The sequence below is a fragment of the Miniopterus natalensis genome, chromosome 1, assembly GCF_054644295.1.
Source record: "Miniopterus natalensis isolate mMinNat1 chromosome 1, mMinNat1.hap1, whole genome shotgun sequence".
Lineage (NCBI taxonomy): Eukaryota > Metazoa > Chordata > Mammalia > Chiroptera > Miniopteridae > Miniopterus > Miniopterus natalensis.
The window spans coordinates 116,373,737-116,385,708 of record NC_142081.1 but is presented as its reverse complement, the minus strand read 5'-3'; the positions used below and the strand labels follow the sequence as shown (position 1 = coordinate 116,385,708).

The 11,972-nt window shown below is 38.9% G+C and overlaps 1 protein-coding gene across 1 annotated transcript in view; it reads left to right on the top strand.

The window, feature by feature from the left end:
• The window catches only part of LOC107545716 (fibrous sheath-interacting protein 2-like), a 98,163-nt gene extending 91,098 nt beyond the window's left edge, over positions 1 to 7,065 (top strand). Inside the window, exons 6-8 of the mRNA XM_087825192.1 lie at positions 3,023 to 3,161; positions 3,956 to 4,064; positions 6,953 to 7,065. Coding sequence (XP_087681318.1) covers positions 3,023 to 3,061 — 39 coding nt within the window. The 3' untranslated portion in view covers positions 3,062 to 3,161; positions 3,956 to 4,064; positions 6,953 to 7,065. The remainder of the gene's footprint in view (positions 1 to 3,022; positions 3,162 to 3,955; positions 4,065 to 6,952) is intronic.
• The last annotated feature ends 4,907 nt before the right edge of the window (positions 7,066 to 11,972 follow it).

The following is an 11,972-nucleotide window of genomic DNA, read 5'->3' as shown; positions in this document are numbered from 1 at the left end:
TCCCCTCCGAAAAATATACCTTAGTAATTTTCCAATTTACTTCGCCTTATTTTAAAAGTGGATATGAATAATACCATATTTTAAGTTTGTGTTTTATAATTGTATAAATTTGAAAAGTTTTCTTAGCGGAAAATGTGAGAATTTACCTTACATGTTGACAAGTTAAATGAACTTACATTGACATTTTTTTCCAGGTAACAATCTATTTGACCTCTTTTTCCCTCTCTCCCAGCTGTATTCTTTCTCTCATGTTTTATATGTTCCAGCATCGTGCCTGCCAAGCTTTTTATTTAGGTTCCCTCCTTTCTCTAAATTACTATATTTATGTCAAGTTTTGTAGTGTATGCCAGTAAAATTATTTAATTAATCAGGCACAGAAAAACTAGTATAACTTGGAAAAGGTTAGATAGAATTTTTATTTGATCCTGAAGTTTTCCCCATTGTGAATACTACATTCTGCACAAACACTCATTCCATTGGCTTGTGTGGTGTGTATGGTTTTGGCTTCCAGTAACGCACTTGTTTGCAGTAATGAATCCTCAAGTTCAATTTCAGATTGTTTCCCACACAAAATTAAAACTAGACTTTGAAAGTCTAGAGTACTGTGACCTTTTAAATTGTAAATCAAAAATTTTTCATTTTTAATGCTTACTGAGTCATTTTCTTTCCCTAGTGAGAGTTAATATTTGAAAGTACTAAGATTTGCTTTACAAATGTATATAAACACCTATGAAATTGTTCGTGGTGATAAATTGGAGTAGGTATTTTGATTTATCATTAAAAACTAACTTTGGGAGCCAGCACTCTCTGGGTTGAAATCTCAGCTCTATTTATTGCTGTGTGCTCTTGAGAGGATTCTTCTCTGTGCCTCAGTTTCCTCTTGAGCAAAATGAGGACTGACAGGGTGGTTATGAGGATTAAGCGAGGTAAGACCTGTAGAGCACTTGGGAAGGGGCCTGGCACTTAAAGAAGTGCTAACTAAGCATTACCTTTGACTTAAATGTTCTTTGATTTACTTGGATTTTTTTCAAATTTATAACTGTACCATATTAATAAACATAATCTAAATAAATTACTGAAAAGGTCTCAAAAGTTATATGAATTACTGAGTCAACAAAGCTGTCATTGAACCCATGTAGTTTCAAAGCGCTATGCCTTTTTATACACACTTGTTGAATAATTAAGCATTAAACCTAAAGATTTATATTACAAAGAGAAAGATTAGGTATAATGATTTTACTTGGATCTATGGCTTGAAAGATTATTTAAAAGTGCAGGACACATTACAATAATGTGTGAAGCTCCATGATTGCCAGTATTTTCTCATATTTTATAAAATTTTGTAGCATGACTGAATTGACACGAAGTGTTTGTTATTAAATCACCTGGCAATACTCTCAGTATTCTGTTCATTTAATTATAATCCTCCTAAGTAAGATGTTGAAATATAAATTTATAATAAAATTGAAAGTAAAGTGAGGATTTTAAGGGAATAAGAAAAGAGGGAAAATTTTGATTGCTTAAAGGTGTTTGCAGCCTGCTGTGTGTATCTTGTGTCACTTACTTGCCATGTGTGCTGCTAAAAAGTGTCTTTTATGTAAAGCTGACTTGGCTGTGGAAGAGCTTGTCTTTCAGTGATTTCATGGAATAATTTAGTAAGTAACATTGAAACCCTGAAAATACTTACCTTGTGGACACACTGCCATTTAAATCTCTTCATAGTGGGGAAAGGTGTTTACATTTCTATCCCTGAGTTTTAATCTGTTTTCAAATTAAAAAAATAATTTGTAAATGTGTACTTAAATCATTTAAATTCCTAAATTAACTATCAAACTACACTTTGTATAACACTATTATAGTGAAAAATAATCTTAGCTTAATGTTTCTCTGTCCTGAGTGAGTGTAAAGGTTTCTAGTGGACGTGGCATTAGGTTGTAGAGAGTCGGAAAACAGGTCCTGTTGCCCTTTTCAATGCCATGGTAATGAATTCGGGTTTTATATTAGCTGTAGTGAGGAGCTCTTGAAAGATTAGGCAGAGAAGAAAGAAGATTACTTAATATTATTTTACATGTAATTATCAAAATGTGATCAAAGGTAAAAAAATAAAGTCCATATTATTTTATGTATAACAACTTCTCAAATGTGATTGGTAAACACAGAGGTGCTAGATGTTGGCAATTTGGGGAAAATGTTGTAGGCTTTTAAATTAAACAGATACTGTTTATTGAGGACCTGTTTCCATGAAGCAATCAGGTATGTTCTTTACACATATCTTCACAGAAATTTTCTTGAAAGGATGGCATTATTTTCCCTCTTTTATAGTGGAGAAAATTTTAGACACAAGGAAAAATGAACTAGTATCACAGAGTTAGGATTCAAAACCATGTCTGCTTGGCTTCATTTTCCCAAGGTGTTTTCCATTATGGCTCTTTTCAGGGGGGAGGCGAGAGGGGGAGGCTGAAAATTAGGAAAGGAAAGCAATCTTCTAATCCACTGAGGGGCTGGGCTGCGCAGCCTGACTTCTGTCTTCCATGGGCTCATTTGTGGTAGTTCCTTAAGCGCGTTGACATCCCAGAGACCCGGCCTACACATGGAAGATTTGATCGAGGCCTTGGAAGGTGCAGGGGCCCAGGATACATCTTTTTCTTAGGAAATTCAGATCTGGTTTTTCTTTCTAGATCTGAAATCAGTTTTCAGTAATTGCAGCCTGCTTTGCAAACTCGTATCCCTAAGGCCACTCAGTTATGAATAATTACTGTGCAAAATGTTTTGAAAGAATCTGCTCCACATTTTACCGTTGTTTTGGCCATAAGAGCAGCTGGCATGGTGGGGAGACCTGTGTAACAGAATATGGGGAGCGCTGGCTTACAAGCCCATGAGCAGAACCGAGGGAAAAACTGAAATTCCTGTAGGTCAAGGAATAAAAAGCGAGCAAGGAGGGGGTCGGGCACATCAAAGCAGCTGATGCCACTAGAAGGGAAGCACCCAGCTCACCTTCAGTTGCATTCGCGCTTTTATTCAGATACTTGGACACGATGAGCAGGAAATTACACCAACCTGAGCTCCCAGCAGAGGAGCAGCGGCCACTGTGGATGGACAGAGAAGACAGACGACAGCGGGACACACAGGGAGGAAACAGTCTTCGTAGAAAAACTGAGGAGGTGAGAGATACATTTCAAGTGTGTGTGTGTGTGTGTGTGTGTGTGTGTGTGTGTGTGTGTATTATCCTCACTGGAGGATATTTTTTCCATTGCTTTTCAGAGTGGAAGGGGGTGGGGGGGGAGAGAGAAACAGAAACAGAAACAGAAACATGGATGTGGGAGAGACACACTGACTGGTTGCCTCCCACACCAGCCCTGACTGGGGCCGGGGATCAAGCCTGCACCCGAGCTGCGTGTCCTTGGCTGGAATTGAACCCGGGACCCTTTACTCCACAGGCAGAAGCTGAGGCAAACTGGCCAGGGTGATACATTTAAAATATAAAGAGAAAAATTGTGAGCAGTGTTTAATTTGTAAATAATTTTAGCTGTCTATCATAGTTCTTGATGTCATTTCAGGTGTAAATAATTTACCCACATGAATCTTTCTTCACAGCTATAATATACAAGTTGTTACATAAAATACTGAGACTCATACCACAAACTATATGTATGAGCCAGTGTCTGCTCTTAAGGAGACGATTGTGAAAGTTACAGACACCATTTAACCCCCACAGCCCTCAGTGTGAGGAGGAGACTTTTTCAGTTTAGGTTTAGTAAAAATCACCCTGCCAGAGACAACCAGGCTGCACCCCCAGTCGGAGGGCAGGAGGGAGCCGCCCGTCCGAAAGCCAGGGCGACTCATTACCCGGGACCTGGCTTCTGTCGGGCTCCTGACTTGCTCTGACCTGCTTGGTGGTGGAAACACTGCAGAGGCTTCTTGTAAACACCAATGACAGTGACACTGTGCTCTCTAGGGATGGACGGCACGAGATGCTGCTTCTGGCAAAGGCCACAGAAGATGCTGAAGGAGAAGCTGGGACAGAGGGACAGCGGCGCAGAAGCAGAGGAGAGGGCGCCGAGAAGGTAGGTTTCCCTTCGCCTCTGATCTCGGCTGTTAGAGAAGCTTCTGCTGGTTTTGATTTTTGAAAGTACACTGCACAGGACGACGACGGATCAGCTTCCCCAAAGATCTGCGTTATACGAAGCTGAAAGTTAGGGAAATTTTTACTATAGATCTGTCATTATTATATTTTGACTATAATATAAAAAGTATTGCACTATTATTTGATGCAACTACTTTTGAATTTTTCTCACACCATAAACTATACTTCCAATCCCTATCGAAAAATAAATTATATAAATGACTTTTTCTTACAATCAGAATATCTTGGGAAAAGTTCTCAATTGTTACCACCAGTTAATTTTGGAGTAAGTGCTTTTAATTTTCAATAACATATAATATTTTATGATTTAGAGTCTCAATCTGTTTTTTTGTTTTTGTTTTTTTATAAAATATATTTGTATTGATTTCAGAAAGAGGAAAAAGAGGGAGAGAGAAATAGAAACATCAATGATGAGAGAGTCATTGATCGGCTGCCTCCTGCAGGCCCCTTACTTGGGATCGTGGCTGCAACACAGGCATGTGCCCTGAAGGAGAAGGAACCCCGATCTCATGGATCCTAGGTCAATGCTCAACCGCTGAGCCACCCTGGCCATGCTAGAGTCTAAATCTGTTTAAGAGAAAAATAGCTTGTAATTCCAGTGCCACCCTATTAACTTACTGGTATACACACACACACACACACAATATTTCTATGAATGTTCATGTATTCCAATAAATAAATAAGCTCATGTTGTTATGCCTCAGAGGCTGTTTCGTAGATTGCTTTTTTTTAATCCTCACCTGAGGATATTTTTTCCGTTTCTTTTGAGAGAGCGTGGAAGAGGAGAGAGAGGGGGAAGAAACATTGATGTTGGAGAGACACATTGATCGGTTGCCTCCCACACACACCCCGACAGGGCCAGGGACTGAGCCTCACCCAAGGAACGTGCCCTTGGCTGGAATCGAACCCGGAACCCTTCAGTCCTTGAGCCAGTGCTCTGACCACTGAACCAAACCGGCTAGGGCTGTTCTTCTTTTAAGTTGTTATTCCTAATCTAAGCCCTTTAACATAGGCATACAAATTTTAGAATCGGCTTGTCAATTTGTACCAAGAAATCTTCCCGACAGTTTCACTGGAAATGTGTTGACTCAGTAGATTAGTTTGGAATCAGTTGATCTCTGGATAATACTGAGTTTTCCAACTCATGAACTGAATATGTCTCTCCATTTATTTAGGTATCCTTAATTTTTCTTATTGATGTTATGAGTTTGTAGTGTACAAGTCTTACACATCTTTTTGATGCAATCATCCCTAGGTATTTCATAATTTTCACTATTATTATTTGTATTTTTTTGAAATTAGATGTTATAGAAAACCAATATTATATTCATCTTATATTCTGGGTTATTAGAAATATTTTTTTAGTTCTAGTAGTCTTTTTTTTCAGATAACAATTGATATTCTACACAAGTGATCATAGTGTCTGTAAACAGAGGTAGTTTTATTTTTTCTTTTCAAATTCTCATCTTTTTTTATTTCTTTTCTTGCCTGATAGCGTGGACTAGAACCTCCAGTATATAGAAGCTGTGATAATAAACATTATCAAATACGTCTTTGTCCCTCCTTTCTACAGACATATTAGGCTGCTTGATGCTGTCCCCCGTCTCCCTGAGACGCTCTTCCTTTTTTAATTTTTTACTTTTTCTCTTTTCCTTTGGGATGGTTTCTGTTCCTCAACAAACATTAATTAATTTCTTCTTTTGAATTGTCTACTAGGCTGTTAATATATCCATTGTATTACTGTCTCACACATTTAAAAATTTATTTAGGTCCTTTTTATATCTTTTATGTCTCTTCTTTGACTTGCGAACATGTGGGATATGAATATGTTATCTAAGTTAATGTTCTTTTCTTTAATTCTAACATTTGTGTCATTTCTGGGTCATTTTTGATCAATTTACTCATTTTATGGGTCATATTTCCCTGCTTCTTGATATGCTTAGTAGTCTTTGATTGGCTGCCAGATACCATGAATTTTAATTTTTGGGTGCTGAGTATTTTTATGTTCTTATAAATGTCTTTAGCTTTTTCCCTGGATGTAGATAATTTATTTAGAAACAGTTTGATTGTTATAGGTCTTGCTTTTTAAAACCTGTTAGATGGAGCCAGAAGCATGTTCAATCTGGGGCTCCTTATTCCCGGTCCTGAGGCAAGGCCCATTTACTGCTCTGCCCAGCGCACTGTGAGTGGCATTTCCCAGAGTGGCTGTTGAGAATGGACATGATAGGTGGGGGAGGGGCGCTGTTCTCCCTGATCCTCTCGGATGGTCCTGTCCGTGGCCTTGGGTAGTTTTTTTCACACGCATGCACTGATCCATTCTCTTGCTGAGTACACTGGGGATCCCTCTGAGGAGTTCTGGGCTTCTTGCTCTGTGCAATTACATCCTTTCTGGTGCATCAAAGATCAATATTGGTCCAGAGATTCACAGACAGAAGTCACATTTCATGTATTATATTATGTTTACTCAGAAATCCTCCGGTTGAAGATGATTTAGAAATGCCCTTGGCTTCCCAGGACAGCTGTGGATTAAGAGACCCTTTCTCATCTGAAACTGGACTAGTTCCCCAAATATGTGCAGTGAAGTAAATTGTGTTACTACATGTTAAATATATGTATTCATCAAGTTTGACCGTAATTGGGATTTATCCCTTACTTACTGCTCTCCCAAATTTGTACTCAGAGTAACCTTACAAGTCACAAGACAGGAAATACTGTTCATTTCCAATGTACTCTCATATTATAAATATTTGTTTTGCATTTCTAAGTAGTAATTTGATGTTAACCAATATATTTTCTTTAATGTTTTAGAAACAACCCCTTTTAGAAAAGAATGAACTCTCACAAGAAACTGGCTTCAAAAGAGAAGAGATGGGACAATATACATCTGATGACAGAGGACAAGATGGAAGAAGACACTGTGAACCCAAGAACATGAAGCGTTGATGTGATTCTGTACAAACTGTTTTCCATGTATTTACATTATATTTTGTAAAACTTTACTTACACTTGTTGTACTTGCTTTGTACCAGGCACTGCTCTAAGCATTTCTCTATTTCAGTTCAAGGTGATAAGCAGACATATATGCAAAACACAAACAAAGGTTCTTGCCCAGTGTTTCTGTGGACAGGCCTGCCTGTGGTGCAGCTGTGGGCAATTTCCCTGTACTGAAAATAATGCATTTTTTGCTACTGAAACTTGAAAAAGTTGTGTGTAAGATAATGGCTATTATATATCACTATAGTTTTCTGCTGTGTTGCCAGCCAGAGAGAATAATAGACAGAAGCAGAGAAAAACAAAGGGAAGAAGGGAGGAGGGGGAGGGTCCCAGGAGGGAGGGAGGGAGGAGGGGGAGGGAGGGAGGAGGGGAGAAAGAATGGAAGGAAAAAAGAAGGAAATGAAGAAAGTTTCAAGGAGGAACATCAGGTCAGGACTTTGCTATGCCTGATCTCTACCAGCTTCCTTTTATTTATAATATTATAAAATATAGGGGATTTTGTCAAGTCAATTTAATAATATTAATTAAAATTTCATGGCCTGAATGCAAAAAATGTAGACGTGTTTTAATTATCTGTGACGATGTGGTTTCAGGAAGAACATGCTCACCCTCCCTGCGGCTGCCATCAGAGCGTCCCCTCAGTCCCCTCTGTCCCACTGACCCTGTGTCTAGGTGAGAGCCTGCCGGGGCCACTCCAGCCAATTACTGACTCGCCTCCACTGGCTCTTAATTTAACCTTCAGATCCATTTTGTAAACTGCTACCTATTGATACTTTTTTAAACTCTCTTCAAATTCTTTTCCTGACCTCAAAACTTAAAGATCCCCATGACTTTCAAATGAAGCTGAGACGTCTTAGGCCGCCATTCATCGTGGTCACCGCCATCTAGAGTCCACACCAAGTCTAACTTTCACTTTATTTCCCACATTTCCTTGGAGGCAGCTCTGATCTAATCATTATACAGTCAGGCTCTTGAGCCAAACTGCTGGAGTCCAAGTCCTGCTTTACCATTTTCTAACCAGGTAAATAGCTTGGAAAATTACCTCTCCAAGCCAGTTTCCTCCTAAATAATTCCTATAAAGTGTTTGAAAGATCTCGCCTTACGAAGCGCTCAATTTATTTCATTGTCCAATCAAAGGAGCCTACTGACCATTCCTCAAACACAAATTACCTTTCATAACTTCTGTGCCTCTTTTCCAATTTTCTCAGCCTGGACTGACGTGCTCACCGACCATCTCTCCAGTCCTACAATTCTTTAAGCTCCACTGTGAATGAAACTCCAGAAAGTCTTTGGTAATAAACCGAATCGGGACACCCCCTCCTCTGAGTCCCTATAGAACTTTGCATCATTCTTCTTTATTTTTTATATAGTCAAAGCCTGCTGTCCTTTTACTTATTTATTTTGATTGATCCTAGAGAGAGGAAGGGAGGGAGGAAGAGAGAAACATCAATCAGTTGCCTCCAGTATTTGCCCCGATTGGGGATGGAACCCACAGCCCAGGTTTGTGCCCTGAGCAGGAATCAAACCCGCCGCCTTCTGATGTGCAGGGCGACACTCCGACCAGCTGAGCCACACCAGCCAGGCCTGCTCTGTGTCATTCCTGACACACTCACACCCTTCCCGTGGCCTGAGTCACCCGCAGTGCTGTGGCCTCTGTCCTCGGGGCGCCTGGTGCCGTGGGAATCGGGGTCAGTGTAGACTGAGGCGGGTTTGCTGAGTGAACTGCCTCAGGCTGCTCAGCCCCGAGGGGTGACAGCGGTGTCAGGCCCCGGGAGGCCCGTCAGTGCCTGGACATGCCTTACTCTTGTCAACTTTGTCACTTAATAGGAAAAAGTTCCAGCAGACATTTTAAACACCTGTTACCTCAAATCCCCTTTTGAAGAAGGAGAATATAAATTAACATATGATGGAGGTGACAGAGGCTCAGAGCACTTGCTTCACAAGTGAAATGAAGTTGTCCCCGTGCAGGGAGGCTGTCATCCTCCACACGGCAGACGGCTTCAGAGGGACGCGGAGAGAATGGGACAGGAGGGGACACCGTGCGAATCTGCCCAGGGGGGACGATCGCGCCCCGTGTCCTGTCCCCTTCGGCTCAATGTAATGCACAGGGACCCGCAGTGACCGACAGCCACCAGCTCTGTGCGGTGAGCGGTGCGGCTCATGCCCGCGGAGCGGGACAGACACACGGACAACAAATCTCACCGCGCCGGTCACGTCATGTTTAAATTACGGAACCTTCACTCTGCAGGAGCCGCATAAATCCATTTGTAAAGAATTAAATACAAAATCTTCTGTAGTGAAAACTGAGAGCTGTACAACTAATGGAAATGACAATAAAGAACAATAAAGAACTCTGCTACGTCAGCATCAGGGAAAAGAGTCTGGAAGTCAGATGAAAGAACATGTGAAGGAACATTTATAAAAATGCTCGTATATAAGTAGAAGTCTGGAGGTGCTGTGGGAAATTGAAACAGTGGCATTAGCCTAGAGTAACATTCTTTTTTTATAAAATAATATTGAGGTGAAAAGTGGTAAAATCAAATACCTTGTAGAATTCAAATATTCATTTTTTATTATTTGTTTAAATATGAATTTTTCACATTAAATATCACTAATACTTCAGTGTCACAGATTTTTAAGCACTTTTAACCACTGAAATGTTTTAAACAATGGTAAATTATCAATGTTAGGAAAGGAATTATATAAAATCGCATATTAAAAGCCACCTTTCTTTACTACATTACATGAGTTCGGGGTAGGGAAGTTCTGAAACATGAATTTCGTTTTACTTTTTTGGCTTCCAGTGAAGTGCTTAGTCTCTCATTTCATAACCCCTCACTATAGTAGATTATATAATCACATGATTTAAAAAAATCATAAGATTATTTTACACATTTTCAGGTTTACAGTCAGGATTTTGTCAATTCTTTTTTTTTAGTAAACATTGGAAAAGAAAACAAAATAATTTTTAATTCTCTTACAAATATCCATTGAGCAGTCTAGATATGCTCCTCAGTCACATTGCAAGCATATTTGGGAATTGTTTAATGCTATGCTTCTATGTTATGTTTTGGATAAGCTGGGAGTCCATTTTTAATTATCAATAAAACATATTAGGTAATAAATGCATTGTTCTCATGACTCTCACAGCACCATAATCAATATATTTAGCTCATTTACACAAAATGAATTAAATTATTATTGCATTTCACAGAAAGTAAGATTGTTAATGTTTAAACAAAATGAATTTTTACATAAGAACAAAACGTCATTGTCTATCATCGTCAATCTTTTTATAGGTAAAGATCATTTTTCAAAACCCTTTTCTAATGAATTCTTAGTAAATTAGCAAAGGCAGCACATTCCCAGACCCTGTAACAATTCCCTAATCAGATGTGAGATGTGTAAGCAGCAAGTCCTCATTCCGTTCTGTCAAATATTCCATGAATTAGGCACCATCTGATTGGAGAATACGACCTGTTATACAACAATTGTTTTTAAATGATGACTTCAAAAATGTATTAATTCACTCCAAAGACATTACTTAATACCTATTCTTGTACTTTTTCTAATGTTAGTATTAGAAAATGATAACTGTTAATATATGTGTTTTTATCTAACCAAACATTGATTCAAATAAATAATAATATTATTCCATTATAGACTAGAAAAACAACAGTAAAATATATATATAAAAAATAGTATATGTCACAAATGCAGGTGAAAGTAGATCCTTTTACAAAGAATATTACAGAGACTTTTTATAATGCTAAATATGAAACACTTAGAACAAAAGTGAAGGAAAAAGAATCCAAATACAAGGCGAAATGTGCTTCGGGAGAATATTTTCTTGTAACTGGGGACCAGCCACTGTAGTATTACTCACAATAAAGGATATAAAGGACCATGAAAAAATGGGAACTTCTTTATTTGGAGCTACATTTGCCACCACCATGGTGTAAGAGTAGTAAGACATTGGATGAAGCCGCCTGACATGTTGGGCAGTAGAAAAAAAAAGATGAATTGGTATCACTAAATTTATACTGAAGTTTATTCCCTATGCACATCCCCATGGTAAAGTAAGAATGAACATCAACTCTTACTTCTCATAATACACAGAAACTTATTCTAAATGCATCATAGATCTAAATGTAAAAGCTACAACTATAAAATTTCTTGAAGAAAATATCAGATAAATCCTTTGCCATTTAGTGTAAGAAAAGATTTCTTTAGAAGTAGGCAAAATACTTTAACGGACACTTTACAAAAAAAAAATCATGGATGGTCGGTCAATAAGCACATGATAAGATGCTCAGCAAATAACTAGGTTAAAGGTGATGGTCCACCTACACGATGGGATACAGCTCTGCAATGAAAAGAAAGTGAACAGCTGATACATGTGGCAACGTGGATGAATCTAAAAATAATGTTCCTTTGTGAACTGAAATAGACATTAAAAGGTGTATATTACATGATTCCACTGATACAAAATTCTAGAAAATTGAAACATAGAGTGACAAGGGGCAGATCGCCGCTTGTCTGCAGCCAGGGGCAGGTGAAGGGATGGGCCACAAAGGTGCATAAGGAATCTTTCTGCCATGCTGGATTTGGTCTTTTTCTTAATTGTGGTAATGATTCCACAAGTATATTGCTCAGAATTCATAGAATCATATACTTTCAGCCCGGCCGGGCGTGGCTCAGCGGCTGAGCATTGACCTAGGATCCAGGAGATGGAAGTTCGATTCCCGGTCAGGGCACATGCCCGGGGCTGGGGGCTCGATCAATGACTCTCATCATTGATGTTTCCATCTATCTCTCTCCCTCTCCTTTCCTC